The sequence below is a fragment of the Ovis aries genome, chromosome 4 (genome assembly GCF_016772045.2).
Source record: "Ovis aries strain OAR_USU_Benz2616 breed Rambouillet chromosome 4, ARS-UI_Ramb_v3.0, whole genome shotgun sequence".
Lineage (NCBI taxonomy): Eukaryota > Metazoa > Chordata > Mammalia > Artiodactyla > Bovidae > Ovis > Ovis aries.
Genome location: NC_056057.1, coordinates 100226215 through 100249915, shown reverse-complemented (window position 1 = coordinate 100249915; position 23701 = coordinate 100226215). Strand labels below are relative to the sequence as shown.

The 23701-nt window shown below is 39.5% G+C and overlaps 1 protein-coding gene across 44 annotated transcripts in view; it reads right to left on the bottom strand.

Annotated features, from left to right (window-relative positions):
• The window catches only part of CALD1 (caldesmon 1), a 232443-nt gene that overhangs the window by 86185 nt on the left and 122557 nt on the right, over nt 1-23701 (bottom strand). For 40 of the 44 annotated variants that reach the window (XR_006059687.1, XM_060414848.1, XM_060414870.1 and 37 more), the window contains one exon: nt 20134-20245. Coding sequence is in view for 43 of the 44 variants with exons in the window: in XM_060414848.1 (XP_060270831.1) it covers nt 20134-20204 (71 nt within the window). In the remaining variant the exon portion in view is untranslated. Of the gene's footprint in view, nt 1-20133; nt 20246-20907; nt 21046-23701 lie in introns of those variants that run through there. The other 4 variants (XM_060414857.1, XM_042248852.1, XM_060414865.1 and 1 more) reach the window with 1 other exon arrangement.

Genomic DNA, 23701 nt, shown 5'->3' with positions numbered 1-23701 from the left:
TCTGAAAAAACTTGATTTCTTTATTAGGTGGTCAGACCTGGATTAAAATATCTATTGGTTCCTATTGCTAGAGAAATAATCCATTGTGTGTTTTGGATACTTTGGAGGTAGTGTTTACTATTTATATTACATAAATGATACTTTTTAAGGTACTGTCCTATTTTGTGATTAACAGATCACATGAATTAGTATTATAGAAATATCTATTTCTATAGATAGAAATAGATGAATGGATACGGAGAGTCTTATTTACTCACTGTTCATGTGTATATACCTCGTCTCACCTGTTTTCTGGCAGGGATGTTTCCTAACACCTCTTCGACATCTGATACAGCCTAAAATAGTGTCAGACATATGGCAGATGCTGAAATAATTCTCATCATTTGCTCTCTGGGTTAAAGGGGACAGCAATGGACTAGAGATGCTGAATGAAAAAGGCCAGTTGGCTGGTCCTACCAGATACTCCCACGGAGTGGTCTTTTTCAGAGTATTTCTCGTGGTACAAGTTCTAGACACTCTGCTGCCCCAGCCACTGAATCTTGGGAGTTCTCAGGATGGACAGGTCTCAGGGAGACTGACTGGCTCATAGACTCACGAGAAATTGATGCGTACATCAGAATGCCCAGTTAAGGCCAGTTAATTAAGATAGAATGGATGACCTCCCTCTTCAGTGCCTGGGGAGCTCCTATTTCCCAACCAGGATGCCCCCAGTTTTCTTCCCACACCAGAGTGTCAAGAAGTCTCATTCACCAGAGACTGCTTTATGACATGGAGTCAGAGCAAAGGGAAGGGAGAGCACCATAAAGAAGATTTCACCCAAACTAAGGGGAGATGTGAGGACACATCTCCTTCAGTGGAGAAAATATCTATCATATCACAAGACTGAACAAACCCTGAGAGTCAAGGTCTATCTCATCTGGATATTCCTAGATACCCAGTGCCAACCCTGGACCTGGCACCCACGCAGACCTCTTCTACTGACCCATTCTTTTTCCAGACTTACTGATACCATCAGGAATGTGGACTGAATGTTTGTATCTCCTAAAATTCATATGTTGAAATCCTAACCCTGGATGTGATGGTACTAGGGGATGGGCCTTTGGGGGATAATTAGGACATGAAGGTGTCCTCATGAGTGGGATTAGTGTCTTTATTAGAACAGATGTGAGAAGGCTTGCTTTTTGTCTCTCTCCTCTGTGTAAAGATGCAACAAGGAGACAACCAACTGCAAATCAGGAAGAGGGCTCTCATCAGACACCAGATCTGCCAGTAGCTTAGTCTTAGACTTCCCAGCTTCCAGCACTACAGGAAATAAATTCTTTCTGTTTAAGCCACCCAGTCTCTGGCATTCTGCTACAGCAGTCCAGGCTGACTAATAGAGTTGACTGCAGCTAGATTCCATTTGCTTACATCTGGGAGACCTAATGTAATTTGACATGTGTTGAATGTATTAGAAATGTTCTTTTGTATAATTTTTGAGTGTCTTTATGATATGCCTTGAGACAAGAGGTTAGAAGTAGACTAGGAGGAAGCTCTTCAGCTTTAGGACACTATGTTACTTTGAAGTTATTGAGCAATGAAATAAAACTATTATTAAGACCAAGGCAAGAAAAACAAATAGAGCTCCCTTTTGTTCATTAGTTTTTAGAACAGAACAGGGAAGGGGTTTTAGTGAGAACATTTAATTAAAAAAAATAATATCCATTTTTCTTATTTAGAAGTCAAAAGCCATCTGGAAAGCTTTTTAATTTTAAGACCTCATGAAGACAACAAAGAAAATAAAATGGATGATACTTATATAAAAAGTAGCATTCAGTCAAGTCAAATCTGAAAGCCAGTGACCTGAAATATGCATTTAGTTTTCTAACCTACGTTTCAAAGTAGAGAAAGCTGATGTAATCTGAGATTCCCATAGGTATTTTAGGATTCAGTGTCTTTCTAGGATCACTTCAAATTATCTTTCCTTTTGACTCTTTTTCAGTGAATCTAACAATTAAAAATTAAATTAAAAATTAAAAGATACAATTCTGAGACTATTCTATAGTGCTTCCAAGCCTAACTGTTCTGGGCATTCCAGTTCATTAACTTCATTTTAATTATAAATTTTAGGGTAACAAATCAACCAAAGGTTATACTTTTATAATTAAGAAATCTAGTGCCTACTGTGTTGTATCATAGCCAATGTTTACTGAATTAATTTGAATCTTAGAGTTTTGATTGATAACTATTTATAAATAGTTTACTTATAAATAAACATTTATTTATAAATGCTTCTCCTCTTTCTTCCAAACAATACTTTTGGAGGTATATAAACTATTATTAAAAACAAAAAGTTTTCCATTTCACTGAAAATAAAGTTAACTGTCCATATCTTGGTTTAAAAGTCTTGGGTTTTCTAACATCTTTCTCTATTCCTTTTCCCCCCCTTGCCTCCTCACAACATCCCAATGTTAGAAAACAGTGCACTATTTAGAGTCTAAACTTTAGACCCAACTTGTGTGTTAAACACTCTCTGTTTCAGAAAGAGTGTTAGTAAATACTCGTCTGAGGTTGACCCTAACCCTCATCTACTTCTGCCCTTCCTCCTGGGATTAGCTGAAGAAGTTTACTCCTCCAGACCACAAACTTGGTCTTTCATTAGAGAAATTTTTGATTATATAGCTTGTTCACTGTTGGACTCTTTGGAGCTTGGTATGAACCCTGTAATGCAATGATTATCTGGTCTCACAATGCACATGTTAATTGCAAATAACACTTAAGAGCTTGAATATTAGAGCAAACAGTCCAGCTAAAGGGAATGTGCTGCTGCTGCTGCTGCTGCTAAGTCCCTTCACTTGTGTCCGACTCTTTGCGACTCCTTGGACTGTAGCCTATGAGGCTCCTTTGTCCATGGGATTCTCTAGGCAAGAATATTGGAACGGGTTGCCATTTTCCCCTTCCAGCGGATCTTCTGACCTAGGGATCGAACCCAGGTCTCCTGCATTGTAGGCAGATTCTTTACCGCTGAGCCACCAGGGAAGCTCAAAGGGAATCTGCTCTTACCACATTAATACCATTTGCCTTCATGAGGCAACTAAATAAACATAATGGTCAAAAATTACGTGGAACAGAAGTCCACTGTCCTTAATAATCAGAGAAGTACAGGAGGTGAGTTTCTTCATATCTCTAGAGAGATAGAAGTCAAAATTCCAGTGGTTTATCAGGAGGGTGATGAAACCTCAAGCACTGTATGGATGGTGCTGGTACTCAGGGAATACCCCAGAGGCCACCAACGTTTCTATGTCCCCCTGAAAGTTTATTTTTTTAAAGACCATTAAGAAAAAAAAGTCTTTATTGAATTTATTAAATATTACTTCTGTTTTATGCTTTTTTTTTTTTTTGGCCTCAAGGCATGTGGGATCATATCTCTCTGACTAGGGATTGAACCCACAGCCCTTGCTTTGGAAGCTGAAGTCTTAACTACTGGACCACAAGGCAAGTCCCTAAATAGCTTATTGAAGTAAGTAAAGTTCTGACTTGGTACACAGATATAAATTGGAGTAGCTGGTTTTTCATTCATTTCTTCAGCATTGAGTATGAGTCATTGGGGAAATAAAAGTAAGATGTAGTTTTGGATTTAGAGTTGCTTTCAGTTTGGTGGGGAAAATAGACATGTGAACAAATATGAAATAAAATGGGTGATAATAATTTCTGTACCAGAAAAGTGCTACGGGAAACCCAAGGTGGGAAATCAGTCACTTTGATTGGGGACTCTTCCAGAGGATGACTGTTGAGATGGGGCTTCAAGGTAAGAGTTCACCACTTACAAGAGTTTCAGGAGGAAAGGACAATGATATGAAGCAGCACAAAAGCCCTCTAAGCCTGAGGGCTTTTGCTCACTTAGAAGCAAAATCAGGCAGGTAAGTGACCAACAGCAGGATTTAATTCTGAATGGGATAAAGTCATCATTTTAAAATCTTTTGAATTTTCTCTTCAATTCACCACTAGGAAAGGGAAGATAAAATGGTATCTTTTAATCTGCTTTTGAGGTCTTATGGCCTCTCCAGGGGTGACAGGCTCTGGGGAGAGTGGGAGGTAACAATTTACAGCATTTTCTTTGAGTCAGATTTTTGAAAGACTCGAATGCCCAAGGGCCAGTTAGACAGCATAACACAGCAGAATGTGAAATGTGAACATTCTTCTGGAACACATATGACCAGAAGATCTGAAACCTAGTATATGACCAGAAGGAAACTTGCTATAACACGTAGAGTTAAATGGAAGTGAATTTGACTTAAATGAATCATATAGGTGTCTCTACATGATAAGCATTTGCCACGTGCAGCCCCTTACACTTTTGATGGTATCTGTCCATATGTCTTTTCATTTTCTCCACTACCCTGAGAAGTATTAATTCTATTTTACTGTTGAGGAAGCCCAGATCTGCTCAACCTTTATACAGTGTCCTTTTTCTTTAATCATTGATCCAAAAGATACTTTCTTTCATGGAGTTAGAGGCAGTTGGAGAGGTCAGGCGCAGCACAAAGCACCGGAACTAAAGTAAGTGGCAGAGTTTCCAGGCTTAACGCTGCCACTGACTGTATGCTCTTGGATGTGCTGCTTTGCAAGTCTGAGTTTAATGATTTGAATTTCTAAACTCTTTCCTGAGAAGGCAGGGAAGAGAGTCTTAATTTCTGATCATACAACCCAACACGATACCAGGATGTTTCCTAACAGTAATTCTCACTTCAGTCAGCATTCTTACGGAAAACTAACTCCTTTCTGAAGGGCATGTCTCCCCACTTCATGCTACCATTGCTCTGATAAATGTTTCAATGAGATAGAACTTATATTCATGTGCCTCTGGTATAAGGCACTTAGAAATGAAAGGATTAGGAATTTCCATCCTGCCCCAGCCTTGAGTTTTATAAAAGCTTCTTTCTGTTCAGTTCATAAACCATGGAGCTTCCATAGCAATGATACTCCCTGGGCAGCCAAGATATACTCTGAGGGTGATGGCTCAGAAAACATACGTATATTAGGAATGTTTTGCTTTCATGGTTCGTTAGGTGGGAAGAGTTAAAGGCTCTTAAAAGGGGAGTATCAGCAAGGAAGGGCATCAGATATCAACTCCTTGTATATCACAACTTTTGTCCAAGTCCCCTTAAATTTCTCATCCTCTTCATCAAGGAAGGAGAAATGGTGAGGGAATATTAGATCTCCAAAATGGGCTTCTACTAAAAAAAATTAGATTTACACAACAGTTTTGATTAGAGAAACAGAAGGACTCGTCAAGGAAAGAGTGGGCAGAGGCATACAGCTACTATGGCTGCCAACAGTGCCTTGGGAAAGATGCAGTGTAATTATAACTGCTGAGGCTCCTTGTCTTGGAATCTGCATGATAACCCATCATCTCATCATGTTTGTCTGTTTGTTCACTTCCTGCTCAGTAATTTTCCATATTAGTCTCTTGATTTCTCCAGAAAGTTCTGCCAACAGTGCAAAGCTTCCTGTGGGAATGAAAAATAGATTGACTACTATTATACTGAATGGGCACAGTAGAGTTACCAGCTCCAAAGATAAAGTACTGTTTCAATGGTCTAGTTGCTGGGCCCAGCTCTGGAAGTTATCTCGTTTTCATTTGGAGAGCCCCTCATTATGCAGAATTCCCATGGGCAGTAAGACCCAGACTACTTAAAAAGCTGAAAAGCACATATTGAGCAATCTTCTGGAATCTACCAGTTGGATCCCTAAATGGTATAGGATGGAAGCCAATGAAGATGCGGCATGGAATAGACCGTGTCACTCACAACGGAAAATATGAACATCAGAAGAATTTCCTATTCTAAACAATGTGCAGTTTAAAATACACTCTCTGGAGACTCTCCTGAATGTACAGGCTTATGGCTGCTATTTATAGAGGCTGATGTGTATTTTACCAAGATTTTTATTCCAACAAAGGAACTGTATGTGATGTAGGGGGTTATTAAAATGGAAAATACAACCTCACATTTTAATTTATTTAGTTGTTAATAATCTCAGATATAATGTCAAATCTCACTAATCTAGAGTAACTGAGAGGACTCCTGCATTGCAAGCAGATTCTTTACCATCTGACCCATCAGGGAAGCACAAATGAAAGGAAGGCCTGTACAAATTATATAATATTTTGAAAGAAATTCTGTTTTGAAAATATGTTCAAGAATGTCTGGTGACTTCAACCAGATTAACAAAACATTAGAAACTTGTTTAAAATTTGCATACATAAAAATGAATTATAATTAGCAAATTAAACCTTTAAATGAGGGTGAATTCTTCCAAAATTCTTTAAAAAGTTGTGTTCTCAAGTGCTTAATAACTAAGCCATGGAATGCAGCTTGCATATTTAACATATTAAACAAATCCTTTATTTACAAATAGTTCAAATTTATACTTTTCCACAGACTCATAAAGATTTTTAAATGGAAGAATCTGAATATTAATGAAGATTTATCAGGCTGAAAACTGATTTTCCGACTCCTGGTGAACTTTGCCTATTATATAGCAAACTCATGAAAAGAACTGGTTTTGCTCATAAGGTATGCACATTCTTCTTCTTTAACTTCATTCACAGATGGATAAGAATCCATTTATATAGCCACTGTTCATTCCAACATGCTCGTGTTTCACATCCAGTGGTATGTTCTTGTAACAATGTTAAGAACTTTTGGGCTAATAAAGGTCAAGAATTTCCCTAGAAGACTTCAAAGCAATTGAGATAGATTCTCCTTGAATAAGAATTTGGAATAGTCTGTAATCATTCCTGTCCACCATTCCCACCTGGTCAAATGATGGCTGCAGTGCAGATCTCTTATACTTGGCTGGTCAATCAGAAAACCAGTGAGCAGAATAGATGTCTTCAGCATACGTATTTGATAGCCTTCATTACACTTTATTTGATTTTGATGAGCATTCTTTGCTTGTAGAGAATTCTTTGTTTGTAATACTTCTCCAAAGTTCCCAGCTATAGACATAGAAGAACGTCTTTGGTCCTCTGTGTTTAGAAAGGCAAATTTGTTGCCCTCTCAGAGAATAGTGGGCTTCTCATGAACACCTTCACTTGAGTCTGGAAAGAATCTTTGGAAAACTTCGGATCATAGGGTCCTAGAAAAACTATGACCTAAGTTCATATTATCTTATTTAGAATTTTATTTCTCAAGGTTCTAGTTAATTCTGTGGGTGAGGGGGTGGTGGCAAGGGAATGGGTTGGAGAGGGAGTTTCAGTGGTACTAGAAATATTCTAGGTCTTAAGATGAATGACAAGTTTATAGTGTATGCATTACAATGATTTATAACCTCTGCATTGTTGTTGTCTAGTTGCCCAGTTGTGTCTGACTCTACTGCAACCCCATGGATTGGGATTTCCCAGGCAAGAATACTGGAGTGGGTTGCCATTTCCTTTCTCCAGGGGATCTTCCAAACCCAGGGATCAAACTTTGTCTCCTGCACTCTCCTGAGCCACCGGGGAAGCTCTATAATCTCTGTATACATTACATAATATTATTTTGTATGTATTGTCTTTTCATAACTAAAATGAATAAAATTACTAATTTAGAATAAAGTGATTAAAAGTTATTTTGTAAAAATTAGGCACATAACTTCTTTATTAGTACAGTTTTATGTTGAGAGTCTTTAAGTTACTTCTTTAGCTGTATTGAAACCACAATTATGTAATATGAAAAAAAGACCTTAATTCAACTAGGAAAAAAAAACTATTTAGAATATGTGATTAACTAATACATAAATTATCAAGATAAAAAATCTTGATATGTTAGATACCAGACTACCCTATATTTTTAATCTTGGTTTCAAACTAGTATGGAAGAAGAAAAGACTTTAAAATAAGGAGGTAGATTTTATTTTCAGCATGGAGACTTCATATCCATAACTCTCCCATTGGTTGCAAAGTGACTGCTAGAACAGATTTGAAATAGAGTAGATTGGAAACCGGAGAAGGCAATGGCACCCCACTCCAGTACTCTTGCCTGGAAAATCCCATGGATGGAGGAGCCTGGTGGGCTGCCATCTATGGGGTCGGACAGAGCCGGACACGACTGAAGCGACTTAGCAGCATCAGCAGATTGGAAACCAGATTGTCTGAAGACATGGGGTCTGTGCACATGCTCAGTGATTCAGAAACCCCAGAATGTAGCTGGAGAGGAGTCGAGTTTCTTGGGAGATGACTTTGGAGAGGGCTTTCCCAATAGCTCCTTCCTTACTCTGTCTTCTGCTGCTGCTGCTAAGTCGCTTCAGTCGTGTCCGACTCTGTGCAACTCCATAGACAGCAGCCCACCAGGCTCCCCTGTCCCTGGGATTCTCCAGGCAAGAACACTGGAGTGGGTTGCCATTTCCTTCTCCAGCGCATGAAAGTGGAAAGTGAAAGTGACGTCACTCAGTTGTGTCTGACTAGTAGCGACCCCATGGACTGCAGCCCACCAGGCTCCTCCATCCATGGGACTTTCCAGGCAAGAGTACTGGAGTAGGGTGCCATTGCCTTCTCCAACTCTGTCTTCTAGCCAGCTGAAAACTAGCACCGACAGGTAACATTTACCACGCACTAATCATGGGGCTTCCCTGGTGGCTCAGATGGTAAAGAATCTGCCTGCAATGCAGGAGACCCAGGTTTGATCTCTGGGTCTGGAAAATCCCCAAGAGAAAGGCATGGCAACCCACTCCAGTATGCTTGCCTGGAGAATTCTATGGACAGAGGAGCCTGGTGGGCTATAGTGCATGGGGTTGCAAAGAGTAGGACATGACTGAGCAACTAACACTGTCACTTTTGCTTTTCAATCATATCTAGGTATCATGTATTCATGCCACATATAGCATATATATTCTACTATCATCTATCTATCCATTTGCCTATCATCAGTCATCTATCTACCTAGTGCTTTGTAATCTATATGAAACCCCATGAGAAGGAACTGTTATGAGGCCATTTTTCTGATGAGAAAATGGGCTCGGAGAGACTACGTAGAATCATCTTTCCTAACCCAGCCAGGACTCACACCCAAGTCTGCGTGATTTTGCTTTCTGGGATACATCCTCATGTCTGTGTGCCACTCAAATCTGCCCATTCTCCCAAAAGATTGTCGTGATAAAGGTGAAACACAAGATCCTCTTTGATCATATCAGTTCTTACCTCTCTCAGTTTTAGGGAGAAAAATCCTTTGATGTGTTTGAATTGCTCAAACGAAACTGGTAAGGAAGGAGAAATCCTACATGATAACTCAGTATCATAATTGAGCTTGGTATAAAGAAATCTTGCCAAGACAACATACGTCAAATAAAATACTTCCAAAATTGATGGCAACAGGGTTCTCTTTGGAAAATCACCACAGTTTTCTTTTCCTTCTTGACTAAGATGGCAAAGTTCGATTCCTAGTTGCTAACAATTAACTTTTCATTGTGCCTATCTACTTTCTTTGCTTTTCATTTTACTCACTGTGAAATAATCTTACAGTCTCCTCTTATTTTGTAATATTATCCAAAAGCTGTTTTTAAATTTAAAAAACATCTTACACTATAGTATACACTATTTTCCCCAAAGTATGCTCTATTTTCCTAATCAATAGCCATGGCATCTTTATAGACAATTCCATTCATTCAGGAGCCTGCACTGTGCCAGCAGGCTCTGCCCCAGCTTAGCTGGGTGATCTTGAGGAGGTCTGCATCCCTTGAGATGAGTTTCTTCTTATGTAAAATGAACTTTGAATATTCATTAGATCAGGGATTCTTGGCCCCATGCTCAAGGCCCCCACGAGGTCTGTGGATAGAGGACCATGACACCACTGAAAGCAAGTGCCAAGTTTTGTGGGTGAATATATAAATTTTTCTTGGGGGAGTGTCTATAGCTTTCATCAGAGACTCAAAGTAGTGTGTGGTCCAAAAATGAAAAAGAAGCAGATTATCTATAAAGTTAGTGGCAGCCATAAGATTTCATGCGTGATGATGTGACTAAGTCCCATCCTAATGGTGAACACAATCTTATTGAGAAAAGTCCAGAGAAAAGTCAAGAGGATTTATGCTAACAACCTCCTTTGGCTAGGAGGGAGAAAATTTGATCTTCTCTGTTTCTATTTTTCTGTGAAATGGGAATAACATGGGAGATTTTTTTTTTTTTTGAGGGAAAAGAAAACAATGACTTTGTCTACACATGTAAGTAATTTACCTGAATAAGCATAAAAGGCAGTTCAATCAAGCCCAATAACCTCATTTTCTCTGTTGCCATATAACTTCTTTGAATGATTCCCCTCCTCATCTAAGGGAGTTATTTTGGCATTGTAGAGATGATGGATCTTCAGCCAAGACAGCCAGTTGAAACACGAAAAATTCTATTGATCAATTTATTACAGTGAAAAGGTTTTGAGACTTGGGGCAGGCAGAACCAGACTGTAGTCCACAGCTATATGAATTTGGACATATAACTTAATCTTTCAGACATGCAGTTTCCTCAGCTACAAAATAGGGATAATAATATCCAGGTCTGCTGTGAACTGAATGGGTCCCCCCACTAGATCCGTATGTGGAAACCTAATCCCCAATGTGATGGTATTTAGAGTTGGGGACTGAGAGGTGATCAGGTCATGAAGGTGGGACCCTCATGAATGGGGTAAGTGCCCTTTTTCAACAAGACCTCAGAGAGTTCCCTCACTCCTTCTGCCAGGAGGGGACACAGTAAGAAGATGTCTGTGAGCCAGGAAGCGGACCCGCACCACAGAGATTCTGCTGCTGGCTTCATCTTGGACATTTTAGCCTCTGGAACTGTGACAAAGTTCTATTGTTTATAAACCACTCAACCTATGGTATTCTGTTATAACAGAGTGAACAAACTAAGATAATGTCATACAACTGTTTAGATAATTACATGATATAAGGTGTATAGGGGCTTTCCCGGTGGTTCTAGAGACATAAAAAATCGGCCTGCCAATGCAGGAGATGCAAGAGACACAGTTTTGATCCCTGGGTGTGGAAGATCCTTGGGTAGGAAATGGCAATCCACTCTGGTATTCTTGCCTGGAAAATTCCATGGGCAGAGGAACCTGGGCTACAGTCCATGGGGCTGCAAAGAGTCATGCATGACTGAGTGACTGAGCACACACACACACACACACACACACAGTGTATAAAGTGCATCATTTAGCCTGGCACGTGGCTGATGCTAAACAAATGATGGTTTCTTTTCCTTTTTAACACTGGATGAAAAATCTGGTTATACTTTTTCAACTTGAGAACTATTTTTGCTGAATTGAACTCTTCAGGTAATATTCTGAGTTAAGTTTTATATGCTATATTTAAGATAAAGACATAATGAATGATTAATTTCATAGCTATAATATGTGATTTTGAAATCCTCATACAGCAATTTTATTTGTGCAGTAGACTTATTCATGGTCAGAAGTTTTCATTCTTTCCCAACTTCAGTAGAAAGTATTCAGCAAGTATCTTAGCAACTGTCTTAGCAAATATACAGATCAGTATAGGAAAGAAGGATGAAACAAATCACAATGACTGACCTGATAGATAAGTGAAAATTCAAACCCAGTAAAATATTATTTTGTACCAAAAGCCTACCAAAACATTAATATGACTTTAATAATAATATCTAACATTTATTGAGCATATATTCTATGCCAGTCATTGTGCTGATCTGCCTACATGGGTTAACTAGCTTATTGTTGACAAGGATCCTGTAAGGTAGAATAATTATCCCCATTTTTATACATAAAGAAATTGAAGCATGAGATGTTTAAGTCATTTGTCATGAGGTTACCCAACCAGTAGTTGTCAAAGTCAGGACTGGAGCTCGAGTCTGTCAGACTTCATCATTCACGTACTCACCCACTACATTGTCCTGTCTCTCTTCAGGCGAGTGAAGATCGATACATTATGAGTCACATATAGAAATTGTTTAGAAAATTTCAGTACTATTTTATTTATTTCTCTTTTTTTCAGTGCTGTTTTAAACTATAAGTATATTGACTCATGTATGTGTCACAGTTTTTTTCCAGCTAAGAATGAAGTTATGGGTCAGCATGTGAAGCCCTTAAGAACCTGGATTTTTCATTCCTACTGAACAAGTATCACCTCGGGCAGATCCTGAATTCTTGATCTACCGATCATCATAAAGTAGGATACTTTTAGGACTAGAGGAATTGTTAGGTTAGTGGAAATTGGTCCAACTACGCCATCTTCATCGTTTATAATTTGATCATTTATACATCAATAGAGGCAATAAATAATGTCTATTTATGAAGTGTGAGAAAGAGAGTGAGAATATGAATATGTGTATATATTTTGATTTTTCATGTGACTAGACACAAATGAATAATTAAAGATCCTTTAAGTGAAAATTACCTCCTTCTCTCAGTGTCCCTATATTCAAGTTAGGCTGACCCTACATAACATCAAATAAATATAAGAACCTTACAGAAATATTTTAAAATCTCTTTCAAATGAATTATTTTAAAAAAATCTTTTAACTTAAAAGTAAAAATGCAGATACAAATCTTAACAATTTTTTGCTCCCTTGGAGTGATGAATTTGCTGAGAGAACTGAAGGGAAGTTTTGAGCAAATTTAACTCCTCTAATAATTTAGACAGTTTCAAAGGAATATTTTATTTAACTTCCTAATTGAAAATAATTTTCTGATTACAGAGTAACAAAAAACTGCTTTGATTTGAAATTTCAATGTCACAGCGCTAAGCCCTGTAAATAAAAGTGTTTTTGTATAATCATTGATTGGTCACACCATTAAATCATGTAAAAAGGTTTCAGTGATAGAGTTCTGGGAGGGCACTACTTAGCCTCAATGAACTTTAAAAAACTGTTGTTTTTTTTTTTTTTAGTGAAGTAAAAATATTTACTTTCAAATGTCTAATCATCAGTATATTTCAGAGGCCTATAAAAATGTATGAACGATGACAAGAGCATGAGTGCTTTTGCTCCCTCTATTTACATATATGAGCCTCTGAATCTGATACCAACTGTACAAGAGCAGCCTTTCTTCTGATCAGAAAGAGAAACTCACATTCGGGTATGGAAAGCAGGAGCTGGGAATGCAATGAGTGCATGTCTTGGAAAGCAAGAGAGCTGCTTTTGAAAGCAAGCTAAATGCAGGGAAAAGCATGTCTCACTCAAGCTCTCTTCATGGATAAATCATCACTGCAGGTTTCTCAGCAGATACATCAAAGCTCCAAACACTTTTGTCCAAACGTAATAGAAGATCTCAGTTTAAATTGGTGTGAACTCTTCAAACCAGTCAACCCTAAAGAGTTCACAAACCAGCCAATCCTACAGGAAATCAGTCCTGTATATTCATTGGAAGGACTGATGATGAAGCTAAAGCTCCAATACTTTGTCCACCTGATGCGAAGAGCTGACTCATCTGAAAAGACCCTGATGCTGGGAAAGATTGAAGGCACGAGGAGAAGGGGATGACAGAGGATGAGATGGTTGGATGGCATCACTGACTCTATGGACATGAGTTTGAGCAAATTCCAGGAGCTGGTGATGGACAGGGAAGCCTGGCATGCTGCAGTCCATGGGGTTGCAAAGAGTCAGACACGACTGAGTGACTGAACTGAACTGAACTTCTTACTGAGACAGACCTTGTTACCAGTCACATCCTCAAAACTCTTCACTCAACAGCAAATTCTTGCTCCTCATCTTCCTAAGGTTCCTGTGTCCTTTGAGAAGTGTAGAAAGAAAACCTTCATATTTTTTATTTTGTTTTGTTTTATGGTAAATATTTTTTTTTTTGGTAAAATATTTCTTCAATTCTTTGTGTGTTGTGTAGAATCAGATTAGATGAATAATTTAATATTGATGTTTATTGAATAACAGTCTATAAATAAAAGTAATCCAATGAGTAATAAATAATTATTATTTAAATAATTTAAATAATAGTTGATTATTATTTAAATAATAAACACTAGATGATTAGTACTGTTTTAATACTTACATGTATTATCTCTTTATATCCCCACAAAAACCCTATGAAGTGGATAGTCTTAATTCCCCCATTTTACAGATAATGAAAAAGAATGTTAGGAAGAATGAATAATATGTAAGATCATGTAGCTAATTAGCAGCAGACCTTGGATTTGACAGCACAGCTGTGTATTGCTCAAGTCCATGCCCTTGACTGCTAAGCTCTACTGCCTCTCACTGTTAGGCCTCTCCGTGTTGCTTCGTTTACACAGAACGTGTGTTTTATTCACACATACGTTTTATTGGTGCTGTGTCCAGTCCATTTTTGCCAGATACACATAAAATGCTTGGCATTTGGAGAGGGGTGGTACTTGTTAAACAGAGAGAGAGCTGAACTTGACCTCTTTGAAAATGTATCACTTTACCCTACATTTTCCCCTTTGAAAATGTATTCCCTGATGATACAAAAGGACATTTACGCATAATCCAGGATAGATAAGTAGGAGGAGATGGAAACAGAAACAAGCGGATCGAGTGTGGATAAAGATGCACATGGACCAGGGGAAAACACATCAAGATGCACTAAGAAATACAGAGGCAGAACTTCTTCCTCTTTTTTTTTTTTTTTTTGAGACAGAACTTCCAGTGGTTAAGACTCTATGCTTCCACTGCAAAGCGCACGGCTTCGATCCCTGGTTGGGGTCTAAGATCCCACATGCTGTTCAGCATGCCAAAAATTTTGAAGAAAGAAAAGGAATACAGAGACAGAGGTAGAAAGGGATTGAAATAAAAGAACAGAAAGGGAAGGAGAACGAATGAATATACCTATTCATTTTGTATCCCCATGACATAGGTAAAGAATAATAGACAGCAAAACAAATTGTTTGTTCAAATAGGTAATTGATTCAGAGGTACAGTTTAATTTGAGATGTATACAATAGCATTTTTTCTTAGAAACAAAACATTTAGGATTTTCACAGATTACCTGCTGAATTCATTCCTGCTATTGAAATTTTTTTCTTCCCCTTTTGATCAAGTTGGCTCTAAAGTTACTAATTCATCTATGATACGCGCTTCGTGGCTGTTGGGATACTGCATGGATTGGTGAGAACTCATCCCTTTGGTTCAATATAGTATCTTGTACTTTAGAGATACTCCATACTTTTTTGTACCGAATAGATACAATAGATAGTCTGGATTTTTACCAGATCTAAAGACTGAATGAAGTACTTCCTTTACCAACTCTAAAGTCTTCATCTTAAGGACTCAGACTGAAAGTCAAGTGAAGGACAAGGGTTAATAGCTCAGTCATGTCCAACTCTTCATGACCCCATGGACTGGGGCTTGCCAAGCTCTTCTGTCCATATGATTCACTAGGCAAAAATACAGAGTATGTTGGACAAGTGAATAGTAAAAAGATGCATAGGTTAAGGACACGGCAAAGAAGGGGAGTATATGTTTGATGTAACTAGGTTCCCAGTGTAGGTGATGGCAGGAAAAATGATTTGAAATGCTCTGGACTGCAAACCCTTGGAATGACGTGTGAGCACAAGCGTCTCAAGGCAGTTGAGGTGCAGTGAAGAATTGTCAGTCCCAAACCCTGAAAAGCCAGCGTGGCCCAAAATGTACAGTTATCTTTTTAAGTAATCTTTTTTAAAACTCTATTTCTGAGGAATGAAATGTGAAAAGAATCTGGTTCATTTTAATTTGTGGTTTTAACATCTGGTGAGAGTACAAGTTTTAAATTATTTATCATTGCTAGTCAAATTCAATAACAACTAATTAAAATAACAGGGTATTTTTATTTGGAAAGGGTTTGTGGGTAAGAAGAGGAAAAGTCAACAGCTTCTTCTCTGTGTTACCATTTTCCCCACACTCTCTGCAGGGGTACAGCATACAAAAACTTTAAAAACTATCAGTGAATATCAGAGTACATATTACATTTAAGGACATATGAGTATAGTTGCTTGATCACCACCTGGTTTTACACAGGTTGAAAAGCATTAAGCACACTTGCCCCAATTCTGTCATTCTGTTGGTCTATCCTCAGTGCCCTAAAATAAAGCTTGAGGCAGAGTAGAAGCCCAATAAAATTTGTTAAATGAGCTTGAGGCAGAGTAGAAGCCCAATAAAATTTGTTAAATGAGTGAGTGAGTGAATGAATGAGCTTGCAGCCCTGAGCTTTAGGGCCATTCCAGATCAAGGCTGAGTTCTTTCTTTTAGTTCCATAAACCCAAAGGAGAATTTGATCTTCTCCATCCTGACCCCAGGTACAATGCCAAAGCCCATAGAATCTTATTTTTCAAAATGGAAATCTGCCTTATTGTTTTATTTGCTTTTAAGCCAAGAAACACATGATCATTGTAAAAATTAGACAATACCAAAAGCAAAAGGAAAATAAAAATTATCGCCAATCCCCTACTCCAGTCACAGATGAAGAAGCCAAGATTTAAAGCCAAAAGAAGAGGGACTTGCCCAGGGTCTTATGCCCTTTCAGATGCTTTGAGATGGCGCTTAATTCCTGATTCTGGACATCTGTTTCCTGTACACACCCTGAAATTTCCCATCAAAGTTGGCTGGACCATAAAGCCTGACCTTTACCATTTCCATAAATGATCAGATTTTACAAAATCCTATAGGGTGAACATGGGATTGCTTAACAAATTACAGAATAACATAACTAAAGTGTTCCCCTTGAAACATTAAACTTAATAAGTACAAATATAAGGAAGTACTTAAGTATTTCTCTAAAAAAAAAAAAAAAAGAAAGAAAGAAAAGGAGTCACACGAACTATAATACCCCTGAAGAAACGTAAGTTAAACAAGGGTAGTACAAATTTGTGTGAATTTGTTTTAGGTTATTAAGTGTACCTAGCTAAGCTTTACTGGGTGCATTTCTTTTACGATTGACTTTAAAGGAAGACATATCCTTCCACACAAAACAAAAAACTAGAGGGAACAAACTGTATAGATGTATGGAAAATTCTTAGGCAAAATTCTAAAAGAATTTAGCTCATTCACTGTAATTATAGTATGGGGGTAACCACAACAAATTCATCCTATTATTCCTCTCCTGTTGAGTTCCCGTTTCCCAATTCACACAATCAAGGAGGAAGTTGAAGATACTGACCTAGCCTGATGCCCAGCTTCCTGTACCCACTCTTGAATCCCTCTAGCCTCAATTCTGTTGGATCTGCCCCTGGCCTGGTCTGTATTCTGATTCTGCTCTACTTTGGTTTCCTAGCACATCATGAGGAATATAAAGACAGAAACTATGTCTCTTTATATTTCCCCATTTTCCACTGTTCCTAGCATAGCGCTGATGCTGAATAAATATTCGCAGGGTACAGCATCTTGTAGACTTTCAGGAGAAACTGAGGTCACATAACACATCATTGGAAAGGATAAGTACACTCCAGTGGGTCTGGACATCCCTACAGGACTTCCATGTACACTCATCATGGTTGTCTCATGCTATCCCCGGTTCTCCTCCTCTCCCTAATTTTTTGTTGCCTGTGATGGTTTCCATTTCATCTTTTATTTTTTTTAAACATTATTTTTTCTTTTTTGATGTGGACCATTTTTAAAGTCTTTAATGAATTTGTTGCAATATTGCTTCTGTTTTCTGCTTTGGTTTTTGGCCATGAGGCATGTGGGGTCTTAACTCCCTGACCAGGGATTGAACCTGCACCCTGAGGTGGAAGGCAAAGTCTCAATCACTGGACCACCAGGGCAGTCCATCCATTACGTATTTATGACCTCTCTCTGTCTCCACTTGCTTTCATATCACCATTGCTGCCATCCATTTTCTGTTTTTGTGCTACCATTGCTACATTGAGTCTGCCCAAGCCAACTTCTCTAATGATAATTTTTCTCCCATTTTGAACAAAGATTGGAGTGTCTATCTTTCAACGCCTGAAGGAAATCTCTTTTTTGGATGTGGTTTCTACCTGAAATTAAGCACTCTCCCCATGCCTACCCAAGCATGCAACACTTCCCAGTTTCCCCTTAAAGTTCCCCAGACTTATAATCTGTGGGATTGTCTTGAGTTTCTCCCTCTCCTGAAAGATTTGCTAATTCTCCCTCTAAAGATGCTCACATTTGATCTTCATTTCCATATTTGCTGCCCTGATTCAGTCCTCATCACCGTGTGTTCAACACTAACACTTCCAGTACCCCCACACTCTAGCCCACTGTAGATAACATCCCACAGTATGTTTTCATTCTTGGTGAAGTCTCTGTTGCCTTTTATATGAAATAGAAACACCCAAGATATACAAATCTAACTCATTCTTCCCTAAGCACTCAACAGGTTTCTTGCACCAGGATTCTTATTCCCACCTCTGAGCTTCTGCAGATGTCACTCCCGCCTCTCCACAGCCCCGCCCCCACCCCTTGTATTCATTCATCATCACCATTGTTAACTTCCTCCATAACTCTCCACTTCCAGGGAGCCTTTCCTGGCTAGTTTCATCGCAGTATGATAACTGCCTTTTCCTGGCATTAATTTTTAGTTCTGGTTATATCGCTCTGTTGTTTCTTACTTGTTTAGCCAAGGATAATGGTTTTGAAAAATAATAACATACAAGAAAGATGGTACAAATGAGCCTGTTTGCAGGGCAGGAATAGAGATGCAGATGTATAGAAAGGATGTGTGGACACAGCGGGGGAAGGGGAGGGCGGGACGAACTGGGAACATCGCACTGACATGTATACACTACCATGTGTATACTAGCTGGCTAGTGGGAAGTTGCTGATTGCATGGAAGCTCAGCTCTGTGCTCTGTGATGACCTAGGGGGTGGGATGTCGGGGTGGGGTGGGAGGGACGCTCAAGAGGGAGGGGATATACGTGTATATATATAGCTGACTCACTTCATTGTACAGTAGAAACTAACGTGACACTGTGATGCAATTATACTCCAATAAAAAAATAGTAACATACGCTTATTTATGTGCCAGGTACTAGTCTAGGCCATTTATTAAGTTCAATAATCTTCACAACCACCACAGAAGCTCCATAGATATTATGCCTATTTTACAAAGAAGGCAGCTGTGGTGTAGAGAGAAGTTACTTGCTCATGGCCACAGAGCTCATAAGTGAGAGGTGGGATCTGAACCTATGAAGCCCAGGTACTGTTCATGGTATCATGTGGCATACAGCAATCTACTCTGACCAACTTAATCAAAGGCAGTAATCTTACCTTCTTCTTTTGGATTCTCTACACAAATAAGTAGATCCCATGCTTTAAATCCTGGAGGAGGGCACAGCAGCCCACTCTGGTATTCTTGCCTTGAGAATCCCCATGGAGAGAGGAGCCTGACAGGCTACCAGTCACAAAGAGTCACACATGACTGAAGCAATTTAGCACATGCTTTAAATATATTTTGCTATCAGTCTAAGTTTCTAGTTTTCTACTACAGAATCACTAAGGTATTATCTTATTATCATCTTTTGGAATTACTAATATTATGAGGCAAATTTATTTGATTTTAAATAACTGTTTAACATTTTTCTTTCTGTGAATGCCTATTCTGCTTTCTCAAATGAATGTCTGAGTTAAGTCACATTAAATGCCACTGTCCTTTGCTCCAAGACCTAAAGATTTAAAAGATGCCTTTATGTTCTGTGTGTTGTATGTCACTGCTTTATTTCCCCAACCTGCCCTTGAAAGTCAACACAACAGAGGCCTCACACAACACAACAACTTTCAATTAGAATCTCCACAATAACACACTCTGCCAGCTACCAACCCATAATATGTCCATTACTGGATTTGGCTGCTTTTCTCATAAGAATAAAAATTTGTACGGAGGTCCATCCGGATCTTACTGCCTTTATTCTTTCAGACTGAAGACTTCCATTTCCTAAATGGTTCCAGTATTCAATATTTGCCTTTTTTTTTTTTTGGCATTTCAATATTACAAGTGATTTAAAAACTTTTATCCATACATTGTCTTTGTCATTTAAAAGTCTATGGGTAATATGAAAGACACAGATTAAATCTCCAATCTCTCTTTTTCTTGATGTTTGTTTGCCCAAAATTTAGAGTCTTAATGGCTGGGAATATTTTCTACAACTGCTTTTGCAAACAGTTTAGTGTGCCATATATTTGGCCCTCGAGGCCAGTGATCTTCGAGGCCTGAAACCAATATTGTGGATAACAGAACAGAGAAACCTTACCTTTCTGCTTCCAGACGCATCTCTTCTCGCTTTTGCCTCCTGAGTTCTCTGCGACGTTCAAAATCATCCATGGTGTGGGTTCAGATTTAGGGAGACCAGAGAACGTCTGGATCTAAAGGGGAGGAAGCAAAATCGATATTATAGATGAGTCATCTTAGCCCCTCACCATTATTTTATCCCCCTTTTCTTTATTCTTAAGAAAAACACTTTAGAAGATGAATGAGGTAGCCAGTGATCAATTTCTGACTCCCAAGCCAAGCTGTGTCCTTTTTGTGCTAAATTCAGTCCCATTCATGCAACTTAGAGACAGATAAGTAAAATCCCAGAATTACAAGTTTTTTTTTTTTTTTTTTTAAAGCAAAGACCTTGAGAGACAGGTCTGACGACTTGAAATATTGCTGGGATCACTCGAAAGCTACTGAATGATCTTGTTCTTTGTAACCTGCTGAACTACAGACCAAAGTTATAAAAATCAGTGAACAAAGAAAGAGGAAAGAGGAACACAAGTGAGAAAAAGAAAAGTGGCAAGACAAGGAATGTCTGGAGCTAAGAGAAAAGCAGAAGTAAAGAAAGAAAGAAAACAATACAAGCATCTAGGCATCATTTGCATATCCTAAAAGAATATTAATATCAAAACGATAATAAAGACCACAGCAAGAGTACCATGACTAAACAGTGCAGCAGCATTTTTCAAAGCAGTTACATATGATCAAACTGTTTTCAGAGCTCAGAAGTCGCTGCTCTTTGTAACCCAACCATTTTCTTCTTTCCTACCTCCTCTGTGATGGTTTTAATCCCAGAAAGATCTTCCCTTTCCAGCTCTTCAACTGAGAAGTCCGCTTTTCCTGCGTCTCTGTGCCATGGAGTCAAGTATTCCAGAATTCCCCTGCAGCCCCCAAACCCAAAATGACTACCAGAAAAGGGGAAGCGGGCTCTTTTTGTCCTTGCTTTGTTTACAGAGCTGTCAGTGGTTAGTTAAACTCGGCCTGGAATCTGGCATTTAAGGCCTGCTTGAAGATTGTTTCCTGTGTGGAGCGGGAGGCCTCCACTTCCTCTGGAATCCTAGACTCTGCTGCACTCAGATCACAAAAAATATTTTCCAGCCCTTTCTGTGCACATGAGACAAGCCATTTGCCCTGCGTAAGAAGAGAGAGACGGGCAAAACCTGAAGCCATCCCCTAATGGCATCTTTGTGTGAGGGAGTGAAAAGCAAAACCTAGACTTTAAGGCCAAGTTCAGAAACCTTCTGAAATCACTAGATGCTTTTATTTTTCCAAGCATTTCCCCCCTTAAAAAAACCCACAAAAACAAAAATAAAATCTTAGCCAACCAAAACAAAACGATACAACGTTTGAATTCAGCCTCCCTTCTTATTCCCTAAGGTATTATTTATACTGCTCATAAATCCTTTAGAAATTCAAATTTGGGTGTTTATTTGGGGATTTTTGACTTTTCAGTGTTTTTCTATCTGCCTCTTACAAAGAGTTCTTTCCAAATATTTAGCTAGTTATAAAGGAAAAAAACCCGTTTTCTTTTTTGAAAAATTACTTTCAGCAACCAAGAAAAAAATTTCTTTATATTTCTCAGTCTGATCTCTCCATAGTTATCAGAATGGAAAAAAAAGAAAGTGGTCCGAGGGTCTCCTGAGAGGCCACGTGTCTCCCTGGGGTGGGCTCCTGTTCTGAGCACAATGCAGGGTGCGTGAGGACTGCCCTGGGAGCAGCGGGACCAGACCTCCGTGGCCTGAGAGCTGGATGCAGTGGGGCAAAGGCTTCTCCTTCCTGCCTTCAGTGAAGTCTTTTGTCGTATATGCACCACTTCTGGAATAACTATAGCAACAGCAAACAGAAACGGGAGAAAGAGGTTCTGTCTGTAAGCAAACAATTTCACTTTTCTTAATTTATCTAAGTAGCTTAAAGAGCAGCCTCTAAGCCTCTGGGTCTCGCTCCAGCCTCCTTAAGCCGAGGAGTCGTGCTGGTGGTTCGCTGGCAGCCGCGGCTGGGTTTTTTCTCAGACTATGCCTCTAGTGCAGGTGCCTATGAGTGGTGAAACAAACATTTCCAAGCAGGCCGAAGATGCGCACGGCTGGCAGAGCCAAGCAGCATCCTGGGGCATTCGGGGAGTGCAGCTAATTAACATCACATGGTCACTGTGGTTGGCCACCCTCACCGGCTCTCGACCCACACAAATTTTTTCCCCGACCCATTCCGTCCTCCTACTCCTCACCTTCTATCGTGTGTGTGTGTGTGTGTGTGTGTGTGTGTGTGTGTGTTTGCCACTCAGTCATGTCCAACTCTTTATGACCCCATGTCCTGGAGCCTGCAAGGCTCCTCCGTCCAGGGGATTCTCCAGGCAAGAATACTGGAGTGGGTTGTCATTCCCTTCTCCAGGGGATCTTCTGACCCAGGGATCGAACCTGGGTCTCCCACATTGCAAGCAGATCCCATCTTTTATTATTTGGGTGTTTTTCTCCTTCAACCGTATAGGAACTCTACCTAACCAGGTGTTTGCTCGTTGAATGAAGTAAGGCACTAGGAGGAGGAGAGAGGGAGTGAGCGCTCTATGAAGCATTTATACACATGAGGGCTTTCTGGGCTCTGCTTGGCGGATGTGTGACGGGTACACTTGAGGTGGTGGAAGAAGCACATTTCTGTACCGGGTGGTGCGGGATGACTGTCACGTGCTGTGTTTGGGGGGAAGTTGTCTGTGCTTGTGAAAATGGCTCTTTGCTGGTCCCACTGTAGGATGGAGCTGGAAGTCTTCTCCATCCTCACACCCTCATATCATCACAGAACTTCTCTGAACCTCCCTGGCACTGTTCCCCGTAAGGGGAGGCACGTCTGGGGAGAACTGTAAATGAATTTCCCCTTTTGGAAGCAGCAGCTCCCATGTCCTCAGCTAGTAATCTCTCATTTCCTCCCTGACCCCCAGTCGATGCTGAACTCCTTCCAGTAACATTGGACAGGAAACAAACTCTCCATCAACCAAGTGATGACATGTCAAGGCAGAGAGCTTCTGTAAACAGTGGAGCTCATGAGTGTCGCAAGTGGACAGAGTAGCTTGATAGACAGACGCAGACGAAGGGAGATATTATCCACGAATGTGACAGATGGGTTCTTGAAAAGCTTTATGAAAATCTAAATTTTTGTGCTGGGGAGATTGTAGTCATGCTACTGAAAAACCTTGGTGTGACTCCTTTTGTCAAGGGAGAAAAAACATTTTACAAAGGCAGGAGAACCATCACCTACTGATATAACTGTCTTTTCAATATGGGTTCTCAAATACCAGATTTTCTTAAAATAGGGCATGTCTATGCTGGTACAATTAAGGAGTAAGTCAATGTCAGAGATTTCAAATTACTTAACATGCTGCCCTTCCTTTGGGTAACGGCACTGCCAAGCCGATGATACAGGTGACTGGCGCCGTGAGTGACCCTCCTGTGTGTCTATCACGTGGCTCACCTCTGTGCCAGAGCAGCCTGAAGCTTCCTCCTCCCCTTTTCTTCTCTCTGCTTTCTTTTCTGCTCTCAACTTCTTTTTGGGGGATGGGGAGATATTTATCAATAGCT